This window comes from Balaenoptera acutorostrata, chromosome 17 (assembly GCF_949987535.1).
Source record: "Balaenoptera acutorostrata chromosome 17, mBalAcu1.1, whole genome shotgun sequence".
Taxonomy (NCBI): Eukaryota; Metazoa; Chordata; class Mammalia; order Artiodactyla; family Balaenopteridae; genus Balaenoptera; species Balaenoptera acutorostrata.
Window position 1 is genome coordinate 29,724,798 of NC_080080.1, and position 19,407 is coordinate 29,744,204.

Below are 19,407 nucleotides of genomic sequence, written 5' to 3' on the forward strand. Positions count from 1 at the left end.
CACTGTTGATACTGAGTTGCGCTAAATGTGTTGCTTGACCCCAGGAAACTGAGGCTTTGAACGCCTTTAACCCAAGGAATAATTAATATGAGAAGTAGAGGTTGTAGGCCAGGCCCACTGGGGAGCTAATATGGCCCAAGAGCACCCTGATGTGCTGGGGGACTGGGTGGGGATCTTGATGCCTCCAGCCTAGTATTTACTGATTAATTTGTTTGTTCAGCAGCCATTTAAATGATTATGAGATCAAAGAAGTTTTGCTGGGCACAAGGGATCCAAAGAGTATAGTGAAAAGAGTACAGGTTTTAGAATCTGCCAGATGTTGGTTTGAATCACTGCCGAGCTATGTGATCCTGAGCTGTTTACTTAACTTCTCTAAACCTATTTCCTCATCGGCAAAGTGAAAATAATGCTTACCTTGCGGGCTGTCTTAAGGATTAGAAATAATACACACGAGGCACCTCATATGGTGCTAGAATTGATTTAGCATGTACGTGCCAGGTATAGTATCTGAAACTTGACACACATTTTCTTTATCCTTTACAGCAATGCTGAGGTGGGTACCATTGATATTCTTAGTTCAGAAATAAGAAAACTAAGCCTTAGAAAAAGTAACTGATCCAAGATCACTAGCTTCTGAGAGGCAGAGCTCTGCTTTGAATCTATGACTGTCTGACCCCCAAACCCATGTACTTAACCATGTATCCTAGATGCCTGCCTAGTCCAGTGTCATGTGACTCTCCCACCCCTCCAGGCTAGACCTGGGAGTGACCTATCCATGGACTGGCCAGGCATCCATGACTCTGTAGTTTAACTGAGGGGGGAAGAAAGGCATGTTGAGTTCTTCTCTTGGGAATATGCAATTAAGGCAAAAGAGGTTGAGGCCATTATAAGAGGGAGGTAAGCTGAGAGGTCATGGGTTTATTCAGGGCCAGGGTTGCCTTCATAAACCATGTGTAAGCTGGAGTTGAGGGCAGAAGCCATGTGGAGCCCAGGAAGAACAAGAGAGTTCTCTTGATGATGGATGACAAAGACCCTATGGTTTTGGTTCCTGACCACATTCAGCGTTTGGATCTAGCCCAGACATCTTTGCTCTAACTCACCATATTAACTGAGATAAGTTTGAGTGAATATCTGTAACTTAATTTTTAGGAAGACTCTAACCAGTGCTCTGTGGCACATACTGGCATCACATTGTAGCTAATTATTTGTAATTATTCACAAACCAGTAGCCATGAAATATAAGCACACATAAAATTGCAATAAAAGGTGGTAAATTTTTTAGTGAGGGAGGTTCAAAGTGCTACAGGAGCACAGAGGAGGGGATGCAGTTATGGAGGCTGGAACATGCATCCCCTCATGTCACCCTGTGTTGACTGTCCTCATGTAAGGCCTGCCACTTAGGTGAGCCATAGGCTGGACTGATAACCCACGTTCTGACGTAGCTACCATGTAGAAACCATTACTTACATTCTTATTGCTTGTAAGTATGTCTTCAAGTTCCAAATTGTGTTGAATCCAAATTAAATAAATGCTTGCCGTATGATGATAGTCCTAAATATCATTTCTTGGACTTTTTTTTTTCATTTAGTTAATGGTTATTGATTGAAGCCCAAGATGAAGGGATTGAATCATCTTATTCAAATGGAATTATCTTAAAAGGTACCTTCCGTTATAGTATGAAGTCAGCTTTGGAGCAACTTGAAATTCTTCTCTGGTTATCCCATCACTCCTAATCAAATGAAATCAGTATCATTTTCTCTGCAAAACCTGATTTTTTTTTCTGACTTAATTTAAGAGTGGCAAATGAGCCTGATTGTTTTCTGCAAATTTTATTTATTTTGAGTAAATTCAGGGTGCATAGCGGCATGACATTCTAGGAGAATGGATTGAATGCTTAAATTTTTTGATGATGTTCAATTACATGAGAATGTGTACGAAGCACTTACAGTGCATGGTCCAAAGCAGGAATGTCCACCAATCCACTTACCCCACCAAGAAATTTTATAGATTGCATCTTGATAAAAGGTAAGGAAAAGAATAAGCAATGAATCAATGCAGTGTATATTTACAGAAAGTCACTAAGTTACAGATAAGTTGTCACGTATGCCGTATTAACAGTTCATAATGGGTTTTCAGTTATGATGAGGCCATGGGTTTTTCTCATAGAACTCTGTCAGAGTAATATTAGCCATCTTCTAATACTTTTTTGTCTTTCTTGAAAAATAACTCTATTGCTGTGTTCTTATCCAGGGACTTTTAAAGCTGTAAAATTATATAAGAGAGAAATATTGAGACCTGGTTCCAAGCCCAGCTCTGCTGCTAATTAGCTGTAGGAACTTGGATAGGTCACTCGGGTTTCTCTGTGCCTGGCTTGCTTCATTTCTAAAGCATTTAGCAGAGTTGGACTAGAGCAGAGGGTAGTAATGTCGGGTATACATGCTGTCTCTCCACCCTCCCCAACATGGTCCACTGTCTGAGGCTGGGAAGCCAACGTGATCAGAAGCCTTGCTCAGGAGTCACCACCTAACAATCAGCTTTTGTACTTGATATTAAATCTCTGTGCACTCCCTGCACCAGAAGATAATGACGATCATTTTTAGATTTACAACTCTATTCTTATAGGTAAGAGACCTAAGAGAAAAGGACCTGTTCTTTGCAGGTAGTTTATGTTAACTTTCCCCGTAAGAAAATGGGAACCTGGGTTTGTGAATAATGCTTTTTTCCCCTAAATCACTGTTTGAATAGCAGATTTCATCTTTATTTTCTTTTCTCTTAGCCTCCTTTACCTTCAAACATCTTTTTAATAGAAATGTAATTACATTTTTCCTCGTGCAGCATTTGGATCTTGCTACCTATTCTTTAGTCCACTACAGAGCTTACCATTGGCTAAAAAGAAAAAACGAAGACCTTCAGTTGGGGTTAAAAGAAAGTATTTAAGAAGTTAGAGCCTAAAAGCTCCCCTGTATATATATATTTTTAACCAGAGATACTCTTACAGTAAAAGTGAATTATTGCCCCCTTGTGGTAGAGTTATATATTTACTTTTTTCACACAAATGAAATTTTGGACAGGATGATTTTAGTTTTCACTACTCTGAAACTCTTTGTCCTTGACAGTGAACCTAAAGTAGTTATGAAAAGAACTTGAGACATTTTTGAAACCACCTCTTTTTGTTTATTCTCACCTATCTTAAACTCCATGGAATCTTGTCTAAACTGATTTTTTTCTTTCCTGTTTGAGGTACCAGATTTCTAAGAACTTAAACAAATCAACTGGAGTGATCAATGTTGTATGGAACAAACCTAGATATTATTCAGGTTACTTTTCTGTAGTCTTTACTGCTTCAAATGGGTTGGTAAGGGCTTGGTAATAGAAGTTGTATCTTAGACCCAAAGAACAATAATTTTCTCCAGAGCTATACAATGAGGAAATTTTGAAACACCATGTGCAAATCTTAGTGGTGATACACTTAATTCATAAAAGTTCAGGTCATCCTCAGGATTAGCTTTTCTCTTCCATTTTCATCAATTTGAACAATGAAACAAGATTTTTTAAACCAAATGGGACTTCCTTTCAGCAAAATAGGCAACAGACCTCATGCCTACTAAAATGTCTTTGAGTAGAGAGGCCTCGAAGAGAAAGGAAGCCATTTTGTACTCTTCTTTTTGCAACAAAAAATATGGTAAAATTTTACAGATAAAAGAACAGTAACACACAGTCAGAATCGGCTTATTGAATTACAGCTTACAAATTAGTATAAATCTGCATAGGTAGTAAGTATTCTGAATTCTGAATGATTTTCATGTTTGTATGTTTAGAGAAGCCCATTTTGTCAGTTATTTTTTATTTTGGATGGTTGTCACTCTCCACCAATAGCCTTGTAAGATGAACAGGCTAACTGGTAAGCTATCTCCAAATTGTGTATAGATTTTGAAAGCACACGCTCTTTTTTTTTAATAAAGATGAAATGACTAAGTGACCACTTGGAAGTTTCAAGTTATGACTTGAAATTCAAGACGTCCAGTAAAGTTTCCTTAGTAGGTGGCTTGTTATTTTTCAACACTATGACATTTATTGGTTTGTCTCTAGATTATTTTTTTCTCAAAGAAAATTTGATCACAGTCATCAAACAACTATTGAACAATTTACCAGTCCTTTAAAAAGACAACGATCTCTCTCTGTGAACTGTTTTCAGTAGAGTGTATTTTTGAAAAACCAGATAGATGTTACTTAAAATGCCAATTAAGGAACTCTACTGTAAAGGAGCCAAATAGGTTCATTTGCTTTACTCGTTCTAGCTCACTGTCTCTGACTCTCCAGCTGATGTAAATAAATAACCATCAATATGTTGTTCTGAACCATTATGAACAGTGGAAAGATTTTTATCTTGGATTCTGTAGAATATAGAGGGGTAGATCCAGTCATGCTCATCGTATTTGCCTCCTTGGACACCTTTCTAGATACAAGAAGCTTTGTGAGCCAACATCCATTCTTAATTTCTAAAATATTTAGGTTAGTAGTTCTTACACTTTCATGTGTTAGATGCAATTGTGATTGATCCCTCCACTAAAGAACCTGCTTACCACCACAGTAGGAATGCTTTTGAATTACAGGCTTTTTCTTATACCCATTTATGACAAGTTTTAGGGACAAGTAATAGTAGTACTCTTGGGAATAAATTTAACTGTCATGGCCTTAAAATACAAAATACTTCAATTCATAGCTGAAAAGAAACTTTATTATTTCTGTAATCATAAAAAGAAGAGGTCATAAAAAATCATAGTTAGACATTCAGGTAATTTACAGTTTTTCCAGAATGATAATAAACATCTCTATGCAGAAATCTCTGTTCAACTTTAGGTTATTTTCCTAGGATAGATTCCTAAATCTGAGTCAAAAGTTAGGAATATTTTTAATGCTTTTGTATACATTGCCAGATGGCTTTTCAAAAAGGCTGTATCAATTTTATATTCTCATAATGCATCCTGATGCCTGTCTTACCATTTTCTCACTAGCTTTTTACATATTTTTACTTTTAAGAATCTTTGCAGTGGCAACTCATCTTAGTTGGAGGTTTTAATTATGAGATTTGATTCTTTAAATATATTTATTAGCTATTTTATTTCCTTTATGAATTGTACTTAGGTCTTTTGTCTATTTTTTGAGCTTTTAAAGTATTTTAGGAATCAGCTGGCATTTTTCCAGAGAATTATCAATCACTCTTAAATAAATAAATCCCTATTGCTACTCATTCTTGGGCAAACTAAAGTTGCTCATACAAGAAAAAGAAATAACCCAATTACTATTTATTGTCTACATCTCAGTCCTTGTGGCTTTAGATGTGGAAGCAACCTTATGTTTTGCTTCCAGCACATCCTCTGAAGTATGACAAGATTCATCGAGTTAGTAGTTACAGACTTCTTGTCCTCAGTTTTAGCTGCTTTGAAGGATGAGTGGAGGTGATTCCCAAGTCTCCATGGTGAATTTCATAAATACAGTGAAGCCCAGGTTTCAAGTCAGCATCACAGACTTACCATTAAAAGTTAGTAAAAATTGGTACTCGTTTCAGGTGATTAGCCTTGTCATCATAGTTGTGGCTATAACAATGGTAATTATAGTTAATTACATTTGCATGATGTAGCTTACTTTGCTCAGTTTTGTGTGTGTGTATGTGTGTGTGTTTGTGTATGTATATATAGAGAGAAGCTTTTATCTTTTTAAACAGTCACAGCTACTGAATTTATTCTTCAATTTTCTTTCACTGTATTTACCATTAGGAAGTCTTTCTCAAAGCACTTAGTAATCATAATGCAAACCCTAGACAGCCTTTGTACCTTACTGATGTACGTACAAAAACCATTGCTCTGATGATAAAAAGACTCTTACCTAAATCTAGTGAGAGGAAAAAATCATTTGAAGACCTTCCTTGAATTGGGGAGCTTATGAAAGAATGAAATTCATGTCCGACTGGCAGTGGAGTCAGTATTTTCACAGCTTCATGTAATTTGTAAGTCTGCCTGATATCTTGGTTCAAAATAATCTGTCCTATTCCTGATTCTAAGAGCAGCAATCTACAGCTGGATGTTACAAGTATTTCCATAAGGGACTGTTCACCTTTTCCTGTAGAAGAGTTGATAGGTTATCCTGTTGGACCATTTCCACATGTGTGCAAGTCAATGTCATTATGTTGGTTAGAGTGTGGCTTTGATAGCATCTTTCTAACTTTGTTCATTTTGATAATAATCTTGTCTCGCTAATGATAGTTTACATATCTTTTCATCCTAGGAACACAACTTTTTCACACGATGCCTCATGACTTTCTAGTGAAAGATAATTGTAGCATCTTCATCCTATAAATGTAGAAACTGAGAGTCACAACCACAATGTATTACCAGACATCTCAGTTACAAGACTGCCTACCTACCAGGTTTCCTTCCTCTCAGAGAGGACCTTTCTCTATTAAACCACATTGTTTTCCTTAAAAACTGTTATATCTGGGCCAGTCATCTTCTTGCATTCATATAACAGTGCTGTAAAGATTTGCTCTGTAGATCAGATTCTGCCTGATCTTGAAGAGATTCTCCCAATAGTAATTTATAGCCACTGCATTCTTCAAGTACTCAGGACAGTGATATGAAGAATTTTTCACTGGAGTTGGACATAGCTGAAGGCTGACAATCTCATAAAACTCAAACCTTTTCTGCTCATCCTGAGCAGTATATTTGCCAAGTCTTCTCTTGTGAACTGAGAAGTAAGAAAGTTAAGTCCATGAGTTGAATTACTCTTTGGGTGACTGGCATCATATTTTCCCTTAAATGCTCAGGGTGAATGTAGTTGATAATGTGGAACAATCTGAAAGTACACAAGTCATTCTCTCAGTCTAATTTCATAGTCACAGATGTAAAGAAGTTAAGTGGAAACAAATTAGCACACTTATATGTCCAATATAACTTATTTTCACATATATAGATAAGAATAGGGATATATATTTCTGTTAGCCTTAATCTTACCAATTCCTTATATTTGAAAATCTTAGTAGAGTTCAGAAGAAAATGTGTGCAAGACCCTTTTCATACTCTATGTTAGGTTATGTGTTAATATTTTACTACTTTGAGTTGGCTTAAAGTCCAAACAACCTACTATGGACCACAAAATATTTTCAGTTAATTTAGAACTATCCATGGTCAAGTCTTGGCTAATCGTCTTAAGCCTTTGGTATTTGCAATATATCCTACGTGAGAAGTGGGGCTGACCAAAAACAAAACCAAGCAGTGAACAAATAGCACAGAGATGTCATTTAAAAGACACATCTGAGGAGAAATTTTAGGGTTGTAATAAGGTCTCCCAAAACATCTCTAGTTGGAACCAGTACCATAAAACTTATCGCCAATGGGATAATCATATAATCTATAAAATAAGTTTTCAGAAGCATTTCTGAATTTTTTGTCCCAATATGAACTGCTTTATGCAAATATTGAGGAACTTCTATCACACAATGTTCTATCAGCCAGCAAACACAAAAACTACTTGATATTGACAATTACATCAGAATAATATATTGATATTAGGTAAATGACATGAAATTAACCTTTGAAAATGAGAGTTTGTAGTCACTTAGCATAGATTTGCTGTTAGTGAAGGAGTACACATCTAACATTCAACTACATAATTTATACAAAGAATTGAAATGGTGATTGGGAAAGGTTTTATTTAAATAACATATATTCAGTATATTTTTATCTTAACACATTTTAAAATCTAGGAATGTTCGCATTATTTTTTCATTTAATTTTATTTTGTTTCTAAAAGAAACTCCAGCCTTTAAATAAATGAAACACAAACTGAAGTTTTACATGGTAGTCAGCAATGAATTTTTTTAACTAAGGATTTTTTTTGTTGTTTTTTGAGAGAAAATATAGAACTAAGAAAACCTTCCTCATAAAACTTATATAAGTGAAACTTCTTTTTAAATATGCTATTTTATGTTAAGTATTTCATCTCTCTGTCCTTATTAGGTGTGTCTCATCATTAGAAACAGTGTTACTAAATAGTTGTAACTTTACAGTTTCTTTGACTAATGATGCCTTGGACTAAAGTTTCATTGGGTAGGATTAACTACGTTTTAAGTTGGCAAAATGCCATTATAACATTAATGCCAGAATTTAATGAGAACCAGAAGTTAACTTCAAGGACCTTCATAATTTAATATGAGGCATGCTTATATTCTTATTTTACTGTAGTGTCCTATTAAAAATAAGTTATTCTTTATCTTTGTTCTTGTGATAAAAAGTTGAACTCAGCGAAGTTTTACTTATTGAATCTAGGGTCTTACAAGTAAGACTCTTCCATCCTCAAACAAGACAGACCCTTTCCGATCAGAAAGAGCAGAAATGAGAACCACCTCCCTTACTTAAAAATCTCGTGGCCTCCTTTAATCTCCTATGACTCTGGTTTCCTATGGCTCATATCTATCTTCCTAACCTCTGGTCTATTTCTTTTCCATGTCTTATATCAGCCACTTCTCCATTGCCTGGAATGAAAAGCTGACCAGCTATGTCGCTGTAATGAAAGCATCTTGGGGATATTGAGTTTCTCACGTGTGGGAAGGATGGAGAGCATGGATTAGAATGGAATGTTCTATTTGTGGTACTGATGACTGCGGGGTCTAATAGCTATACCTCACAGGAAGAGACAGCTTAAGTTTTGTGGAACTACATGATGAAGTTGGAAGTAGGGACAGTTAGAGGAGGAAGAAGAGCTGACGGGAGGATTCTTTCTAGTCTGTGAGGAAGAACCTTCCTGTCCTGAAGGTGTACAGCACCAAACTTCTAATGCAGATGAACTTTCAAGCTCTTTTCTGTTCTAAAACTCCCATGATTCCTATGTGCTTAGAACCCAAAGGACCTAAAGCAAATGCCTACATTCCTTATTCTTTTTTCTCACAGTCCTACGTAGACATACTTGCAAAGAAATGCTGAGACCTTATAAAGACTGGAAACCGTAACCACAAGATGGAAAAAGTAAAATACAGCAGAGGCAAAGGGAAAACTGCATCCCAAAACTCCTGATGGAGGAAAACCTCAACTATTTAGCTGTGGTCTGTGCTTCCTAGTGGCTAAGGCAAAGAGGGAAATAGGATAACAGGGTGTGATTTTCTGGTAGTAAAACACACACCTATCAGTTCTTCAGAAATAAGCATTTTTCTTGCTCTCAATAAGACCAACTTGCCTAGGAGATTTGTATAAGAAGCCATAAGCCACATAAAAATGATGTCCTCATGAATTTTAATAGAAAATAAAGTACTCCACATATGTCATTTCATTTATTGGCCTTTGGAGAACACTGAGGGAATAATGTTAAAAGCTAGACGTTTTCTTCTCCCGTGGGGGCAGGGAGAGGGGCGTTTGAAACTTCTGGTATATTTACTATAGATAGATGCTTATTTTCTTTTGACCCACTGACATATGGAGCAGTAGAAAGATGTAAAGATGTCTAGTAAAGGGTAGCATTGTTAAATGGAGGAGGGGATACATGGAATTTTTGTGGCAGAATGATATTTGCAAGACTGATCAGGCCGCTGGGAGGTTTTTAAATATGCCAGTTCCCTGTAACAGGAAGATCAGTCTCTGTTTGAGACAGCATATCCAATCTAGTAAATTATTATTATTCCGTCAAAATTAATGTGAACAATTTTCTCTTTGAGGCTGCTTTTTCCATAGGTGATGTTTTCCAGATGGGCTTTGTATAAAACTCTTAATGTTTTGTGTTTTCTTTCCTAGAGAAAGAACCTTTTCTGACATGTCTTCATTTCTTTCTCTTCCCCCTGTTGTAGGGAAGAGAGTGCCAAAGGCAAAGGAGAGAAAGAACAAGAAGAAGAAGAAGCTGATAGAAAGAGCTCAGGAGCAACACAGCGTCTTCCTAGCTACAGACAGAGCTAACCAGTAAAATAAAAGACACAGGGTCGTTTGTTGTTTTTTTTTTTTTCTTTTGGTTGAGGGGGTGTTTTTGCAAAAGTGCACAAAGCTACTCTCCACTCCCGGACACTGGTGGGTTGGTTGCATTTGCGCTGCTCGGACCAGTACCTGTTCCCAGTAACATTGTGAGAGGAGGAGCCACGAGCGTGGTCTCTGTGTTATTTATGCTTTGATTTGCATCTGGAGACTGTGAAGGCGGGAGCTTGCGACCTGCAGCAGTGGCAGCAGGAGTAAGTGTACAGCATGTGACTCAGCTCCCGGTGCCCCCAGAGAGAGCTGCCCCTGGTCCCACAGAGGGGGCAGGAGGTGTGAGGCTGCAGACCCCCCACTGGGGAACTGACTTGTGCATATTTATGGAAAGACAGCGCTTGGCAGGCAAAGTGCTATTTCACTTGTGACCTTTATTTCTCATATTGTGCATTTTCAAGGATCAAGGTCTGTGGATATCTGCTTAGTGTTACCACACGTGGTTCTCAGCATCTGTTACCTTCCAACTCTTGTGCACGGAGACTGCTTTTAGCTGGGGTTCCGCTGCAGGAATTCCCGTTCAGTTTCACAGCAGCTTGGTTGTGTACATACTCTGGTGGGGCTACATATAAACCTCTTATTTACTGTATTTATGCTTTCTTCTGTGCAACAAGTCATACCTGATTAATGTTATGTCACTTTGTTTCTAGTGGTTCCTAACCATTGTCTGGTAAATGACTGTTCTAGTTTTTGCGAATTGATGAATGTTTTTCTGCCCCTTGAAACTTAACTTTTCTTTTCTTTGTGGGCTTATTTCTCATTGTAAGGATAGGATAAGCTAGTTTGTACATAGGGGCAAATGACCCCTGTCAGAGAATTTGAATATCAATAGACCTTCCCTACTCCTCACCACAGCTAAAGCATGAGGCCTCTGGCAGCCAGAAGCCGAAACTCCCTTTGAGTCTAAGATGTGATGACTTTACGAAACACAACTGAAAACATGAGGAATTACATGCAGTCACTTGTAGTACTCATCATGCAGTTTCACAGGTCAACTAGAGAATTTTTCAAACTTTTAATTGCAAACTTCAATATGTATAGTTTTCATTTAAAGCAGTTCCTGACTTGCAATGACAGAGCATCTACCAATATTCTTAGGTCAGTGTAGAAATTACCATCTTATGAGACCATGCATAGAATTGGAGGAGAAACACAATAAATTCCTACAACTGCTGGTCAGATCTTAACAGGTCTCCTCTGAACCAGAATTTATTTCTTATCCAAGACAGAGAGGAACACTGTGGCGACTTCCCAGGTGACTTTCAGAGCAGTTGTTTGTTTCAAAAACATCACTGCCCACTTGGGGGAATCAGTTCTTAGAGGGTTTTGAGTTGGCTTCTTCCAAAAGCATCACTATCTTCCTGGATGATCCAGAAGAAAATTAGAACAAAAAGGAATGGCTGTAGATTTTTGAGGAAAAGAAACAAAGCAAGGTAAAGCCTTTTTCTCACCTTGCATATGCTAAACTACCTCTTCTGTATTTTTGTTTAACTTTTGAGTCAAAAGCATCTTACCAATAAATATGAATGTCAAATACATCATTATGAAAATACTATTGCTATGAGATAATAAGCCATATAAGAATGTTGTATACAACTTTAGGGTTTGCATTTAATCCTAAAGTGTTCACCTCCTTTCACATCTATTTACACTATATTCCTATTTACTAAGTGGGGGAGGGGGCTTCTTTATATAGTGCTTCATCGTTAATAAGTCAATACCTGTTCTGTTTCTGGGATGTTCTTTTAGTGCATTAAAAAAATTCAAAATTATTCTTGTGGAGATATTCTTTTCTTTCTTTAGAGATATGTTTAGGGGGAAAAAAGCAATATTTAACAACTGTACCCCCAAATATTGGTCCTTAAAAAAAAAAGCAGACAAATTTTAAAAACCTATGTTTGTAACTACATCTAGGACACTAACTAGTTTAGCTATAAATTGCACTGCAGCAGAGTGATTAAGAGTGGGGATTTTAGAGCCACACTACCTGAGGTCTAGTCTGGACTCTGAGGGTAGCCTGGGGCAAATTATTTCATCACCCCAGATCTCAGTTTCCTAATCTGTAAAATGGAGGCAACAATATTACCTACGTTGTAGGACTATGTCTTTCTTAAAGACTAAGTAAAATATGTGTAGGGTTGTGTCTTAAGGATTCAGTTAGGTAAAATGTGTAAAGTATGGTCAGCACAGCATGGTATAAACTAAGCAATACACAAGTTGTTACCTGTTACTCTTGTTGCCTCTGTCCTTGGCTATTTCAAAAATAATTCTGCCTACCAACAAAATAGAATATGTTTATGAAATCATCACTTCCCTTCCATCTATTTTTTTATGTCTGGATATTACTTGCTCAAACTTTTATGGGAATTGATTAAAGCTACCTGATTTCTAAGCCTCTACTTATAAGCAAATACAAACCAACAGAGAGAGAGAGACATACTATAGAGTAATTTACAGCTTCATGGTAATTACACAAAGAAGATCTCGTGGTTTTCCACAAATGGCTATACCATTCCTATACTTCATACAATGTATGTAAGTAGAACATATGAAACTGGTTTTCTTAGTATTTTCAGGTAGCTTAGCATCTGTAAAAGTAAAATATGGGACCACAACTTTCTCAATTAAGAAGCTCGAGTGGTATTTTGATAGGGATTACATTGAATTGTAGATTGCCTACAATCTACAATTGTAGGTAGTACTATCATTTTAATAATTAATTCTTCTACTCTAAGAAAATAGTATATCTTTCCATCTGTGTTATCTTCCATTTCTTTCATCAGTGTCTCATAATTTTCTGAGTATGGGCCTTTTGCCTCCTTAGATAGGTTTATTCCTTTGTATTTTATTCTTTTTGGTGTGATGGTAAATGTGATTTTTCCCTTAATTTCTCTTTCTGATAGTTTGTTGTTATTGTACAGAAATGCAATAGATTTCTGTATATAAATTTTGTATCCTGAAACTTTACTGAATTAATTGATGAGCTCTAGTAGTTTTTTGGTGGCATCTTTAGGATTTTTTATGTATAGTATCATGTCATCTGCAAATAATAACTGTTTTACTTCTTCATTTCCAATCCCTATCAAAATACCAATGGCATGTTTCACAGAACTAGAACAAATTTTTAAATTTTTATGGAAACACAAAAGACCCCAAATAGGCAGAACAATCTCGAGAAAGAAGAACAGAGCTGGAGGAATCACACCCTCTGACTTCAGACTATACTACAAAGCTACAGTAATCAAAAGAGTATGATACTGGCACAAAAACAGACACAAAGATCAATGGAACAGAATAGAGAGCTCAGAAACAAACCCACACACTTATGGTCAATCTACGACAAAGGAGGCAAGAATATACAATGGAGAAAAGACAGCCTCTTCAATAAGTGGTGCTGGGAAAACTGGACAGCTACATGTAAAAGAATGAAATTAGAACATTCTCTAACACCATATACAAAAACTTTTAAAATTGGATTAAGGACCTAAACTTAAGACCAGAAACCATAAAACTCTTAGAGGAAAACAGGCAGAATGCTCTTTGACATAAATTACAGCAATGTTTTTTTGGATCTGTCTCCTAAAGCAAAGGAAATAAAAGCAAAAATAAACAAATGGGACCTAATTAAACTTAAAAGCTTTTGCATAGCAAAGGAAACCACTGACAAAATGAAAAGACGACCTACTGAAGAGGATAAAATATTTGCAAATTATATGACTGATAAAGGGTTAATATCCAACATATATAAATAACTCATACAACTCAACATCATAAAAACCCAATTTTAAAAATGAGCAGAAGACTTGAATAGACATTTTTCCAAAGAGGAAATGCAGATGGCCAACAGGCACATAAAAAGATGATGTTCAAGGTCACTAATCACCAAGGAAATGCAAATCAAAAGCACAATGAGATATCACCTCACACCTGTCAGAATGGCTATCATCAAAAAGAATACAAATAAATGTTGGCAAGGATGTGGAGAAAAGGGAACCCTCGTGCACTGTTTGTGGGAATGTAAATTGGTACAGCCAGTACAGACGTTTCTCAAAAAACTAAAAATAGAGCTACCATATCACCCAGCAATTCCACTCCTGGATATAAACCTGAAAAAAACCCCCACTAATTCAAAAAGATACATGCACCCTAATGTTCATTGCAGCATTATTTATAATTACCAAGATATGGAAGCAACTTAAGTGTCCACCAACAGATGAGTGGATAAAGAAGATGTGGTACATATATATCTACAATGCAATATTACTTAGCCATAAAAAAGAATGAAAATTTTGCTATTTGTAGCAACATGGATGGACTTGGAGGGTGTTATACTAAGTGAACTAAGTCAGACAAAGATGAATACTGTATGATATAATTTACATGTGGAATCTAAAAAATACAACAACAAACTAGTGAACATAACAAAAAAGAAGCAGATTTACAGATACAGAGAACAAACTAGTGGTTACAGTGGGGAGAGGGAAGAGACAAGGGGCATAATAGGGGCGGGAGATTAAGTGGTAAAAACTGTTATGTATAAAATAAGCTACCAGGATATATTGTACAACACAGGCAATATTGCCAATATTTTATAATAACTATAAATGGAGTATAACCTTTAAAAGTTGTGAATCACTATATTGTACACCTGTAACTTGTATGATATTGTGCATCAACTATACTTCAATAAAAAACCTTAAGTGGGGGTGGGTGAAGTGGGGTCAAAAGAACAAACTTCTAGTTATAAAATAAGTCTTGGGGATGTAATGTACAGCATGGTGACTGTAGTTAATAATACTGTATGGCATAATTGAAAGTTGCTAGAAGAGTAAATCATAAATGTCCCCGTCACAAGAGAAAAAAAAGTTTGACAGATTAGCACTTAGAAAAAGCCAATTTTATGAATATGTCTTTGTTCTTTTTCAAGATGCTAATGTCAGTCACTGTAAACATGAAATTTTCATGTCTTGCTAGAGACGTTTGGAAAAGAGTTAACACTCAGCCTCAAGTGTGTAATTTATATATAAAGGTGATGTGTGATTCTTTCAACATCTTTTTTTGCTTTAGAGGGGAGCTGTGAGTAGGAGAGAATGATACTTCTGTTCATTTTAGAGAAACTTGTGCATGGTGGATACACTTGATAACACCATGTTAGAAAGAGCAGAATTAGTAACCTTGTACATGTTGACCAACCATATTATCTTCCCTCTTCTTTCCAAAGGGATAACCATTCCATTTCTACTCCTGATCCCACCCCCTCTTGTGTGAGATCTTCAGTATCCACTCCTTTGATGGCTTCAGCCCTTCCTCTCCTTCCAACTTAAGGTATTCTTTCTTTCAAGGTCTTTATCATCCAGTATCCTGAAAAAGTAGCTTACATTCATTGATGTCTTCAGCCTCCTCCTATTCTCATTTATCTTAACTCATTTAAGTTAATTGTTCTGACAAACGTAGCAATACACTTCCTTTGCTAAACAGAAAGGAAAATATTTGCCTCAATCCTTTAATGTGTTCTATCTGCTATTTCCACCAAGTTTGACTCCACTGGGACCTTTCCTTGAGGAATTTTGTTTCTCATTTGGCTTCTGCGACATTCCTAACCTGGGTTTCTACTTCTCCAGCTACTCCTTTTCAATCTTCAAGTTCTTTCTTGACTTAAATAAAAAATATTGATATTTTGGGGTAAGCCCACTGCTTAACACTTTGGGTTTAGTCTTTCCATCTCCTCACTCCACCTGGGAAATCTAACCTTATGGCTTCAACTACCAACTGTAGTTTTTGACTTATAAGCCTGTGTCTCTGTCTCCAGGTCTTTGTTAACTATTTCCAAGCCTCTACTAAATATCTTGATCAGGGGGCCCCATACTTAGGCTCAGCGTGTCTAAAACTGTATTTATTACTGTATCAGTCAGGGTCCAGTCAAGGGAAAAACCAGTCTAGGTATTTCAAACAGGAAATTTAACTTAATTGGGAATTGGTTATACAGGTGATGAATGAGATGAGAAGCTAAAATTGGGATGGCAAGACAACCAGGAGATTAGCAACAGCAGAAAGCCACTACCAAGAGGGGTAACAGGAAGAGGTGGAGTTTCCAGAATCCAGAAGGCAAGGCCACCCAGCTAGAGCTAGAATCATAGCTGAGGCTAGAGATAGGGCCACTGAGGAAGCTGGAACCAAAGACAGAAAGCTTGTATAGCAGGAGGTGAAATCTCAGAAAAGATTCCAGTAGCCAGGAGAAATGCTGCCAAAGGCAAAGTGAGAGAGGAAGAAATACTCTGGCTTCTCCCTACTGCCAAATTCCAGTCTTGACCAGCATCTGCCATTGCCCAAACTTGCTTGGAAACCAGGGGCCCTCGGTAATGTAGTTCTCTGTGATGCTACAGCATAATCACTTGTTTGCCCCCCAAACAATTCCTCTTCCTGCCTTCTCCATTTAGTAATTAATATTTTTACCTACCTAGTTGGTTAAGCTAAGACCCTGTATTCATTTACTACCATTGTTCCATACATCTAATCTGTTACTAGATTCTAGTGAGTCTACCTCAGAAGTATCTCTTGAATTTCTCCTTACCTCTTCACCTTCTTTGTCTTAAACCTGTTTGGTTCTCTTTGTCTCTCCTGAACTGTTCCATTATCATCCTAAATATTCTTGCCCCAGTTTCACTCACTTCAACTTTTCATTTATGTTTCTACCATTTATTTTTCTATTAATGTATTTGTTCTATTCTCATTTAAATATCATCCTACCCATGTAGAATAAAATATTAAAAATTTTCATGTGGAATACAGTACCCTTATAATTTTCTTCTTGTTTATGTATTTTGTGGGGATTATGAAAAGACTGAATGGACTGGGATGATCATTATTGTAAAATTTTCAAGGATTCCTTTATGGTTAACTTGGACATGCTCTCCGTATTTGTTGATACCCCTTGAATCATGAAGGCAGAGATGTAAGGGCAACTATGGCTTTGAAAGTAGATGGTAAACATATTAAATCTGATTAAGAGGTTAAACAGTCTGAAAAATATGTCAAAGACTTAGATAGATTCTCATATTAATCTATGATGAATCATTAAAGCAAACTGCCATGCACTACCTCCCCCAGCATTAAAACACATTGTTAATCACTGCTGAACTAAACACAAGTCTCAGAATCCCTCCCAATAAAGGTGTTCCAAGGAAACACTACCAATAGGTTGGAGTTGACAGGGGAGTTATAATCTTCAGGAGTTATAACCTTTTTGATTCCCAGGTCAATTTAAAGTCCTAGATGGTGACAATGTCTTCTCTCAGAAATACTCTTTGTGTATTCCATGAAGTATTTTTCAAACCTTCCCACTAAAGTGCCCTTAAAGACAGAGAAAAGTGAATTTACAACTCCAGGATTTTAACCTGAAGCAGGCTTACTTCAAATTTGAAGTGTCTTTAGCATCCTAATTTTAATATAAAAATTATTCATGCAACAAAAAAATGTTAATACAAAAGTCATGCAAATTGTGCATTCTACTCAGTAAAATGGCTGTTTTTAAATATAAAACCACTCCCCCAGCCTTCAGCATCCCCCCAAAAACCTGGAGTGAAATCATGTTCCAAGAAGATGTTTCATGCTTATTTGGTCCTGTGGCTTCACATACTCCTTGGCACATAGTCACTTATACTGGAGAAATGCATATCCCCCTTTAAGAAGCTCAGCAGTGGTCCTTTGGTGATGTTCTGAAGTTCTCTAATGGCCTAACCAACTCACTCCTCCTTGGGCTTTATAACCTCAGCTTCCATGGCAGCATGCTGTCTGGGTGCACATCCAACTTGAATTTAATTCTCTTCTACTGGCTCCCTTTCTCCCTCCTAGTTTAGTTATAAAACTCAGCCACAAGCCTTCTTCACTAGGTCTGTTTTGGAGAAGAGAGGTTATCAGACTTTTTCTGTAAAGGGCCAGAGAGTAAATATTTTAGGCTTTACAAGCCACATGTCTCAGTCACAACTACTCAACCTTGTAGTACTGCAGCACAAAAGCAGCCATAAGACAGTATGTAAACAAATGGCTGTAACTAAATTGCAATAAAATTTTATGTACAGACACTTAAATGTGAATTTCAGTTTTTCACATGTCATGATATATTACTCTTCTTTTGATTTTTTTCAATCATTTTTAAAAATGTAAAATTGTTATCTCACCAGCTATACAAAAATAGGTGGTAGACTGGAATTAGCCCACCGGCTGGGTTTGTTGACCCTTAATATAGAAGGTAAATTGTTGGCTCGTGGACTGTCCTTGCAAACTCTTTGAGAGGCTCTAACTCTGCCTCAGCTTTCCACACTCTGCCTCTGGAGGCATCCAATAAATGTATTGAATGCATATGCCCTGTTAAAACGACCCTGTGTATGGGGATAAGTACCAAATTTATATTTCCACTCTTGATGTCTCACTCCAATTCTAGCTTTATCCCTTGTTGGCCATAGACTATTACTATATTTCTGGCCCAAACCTAGTGAAATAGTAAAAACTCAAAAAGCAAAAAATTTTTTTCTGTGTAAGTTCTCTCCTAACTTCTTCACTGCAGTAAGTAGATCCCCTGTCTTCTAGCATACCTGAGCCCCTGCATTCTACTCAAGAGAATCATATACTTTCTCTTTATCCTCTATCTCTTCAACATCAAGACCTTTCCATCCTTTTTCTGAAATAGATGTCAGCGGTGTACTCTTCTTTGTTCTTATTACCCTAATCTACATGAATTATTGCAGTGGACTCATTTTAAACACAGCCCAAAAGACTCTTTAAAATGATTATTTGATTACACTTATTGGCTTCTTTATACTTCTGGTATCTAGAATTCCTTAACTGTATCTCCCATTATCTTAGTGCCTTTTTTTCCATTAGAGTTTGGTCTTCATTTCCTGTATTAGCCTATGAATACTGAGTATGCACTGAATGCCTTTTAAGAGTAAAACTTTATAGTCAATAGTTGTAGTGCCCCTGTTTTCTGGCTTGTTCATTTTAGTTGCTAGATGATTTTTAGACCAATGTTTTGTGTCATCTTGTGCTCCTCAACTAAGGACAATGGAAAAGATTACATGATAATGGCAGAAATGTCAAGGAAGACATCTCTCAGGGGCTGAACTTTGGCACAAAACCTGGATGCTGAGTGTATGATGATCTGAGAAAGAAGTAGCCCAGACACTGGAAACAACCAGTGCAAAAGTCCTGAGGTGCAAACAGCATCAGCATGATCAAAGTACAGACAAAAGGGGAAAGTTGCTAAAGTACAGTCAGGAGGAACATGAGACATACATGAGGTTAGGAGTATTGAAAGGCAAGGTCATGAAGGGCCATGAAGGCTTTGGTGAAAGCTTTTAGTCTAAGTGCTTGGAAAATCACTGGAGGACCTTAGGAGGGGACTGAAGTG

The 19,407-nt window shown here is 36.8% G+C and overlaps 1 protein-coding gene across 2 annotated transcripts in view; it reads left to right on the forward strand.

Moving 5' to 3' along the window:
- RSPO2 (R-spondin 2) overlaps positions 1 to 10,004 on the forward strand; it is a 167,463-nt gene extending 157,459 nt beyond the window's left edge. For both annotated transcript variants that reach the window (XM_007188773.2, XM_007188774.2), the window contains one exon: positions 9,833 to 10,004. In XM_007188773.2, coding sequence (XP_007188835.2) covers positions 9,833 to 9,945 — 113 coding nt within the window. In that variant the 3' untranslated portion in view covers positions 9,946 to 10,004. The remainder of the gene's footprint in view (positions 1 to 9,832) is intronic.
- The last annotated feature ends 9,403 nt before the right edge of the window (positions 10,005 to 19,407 follow it).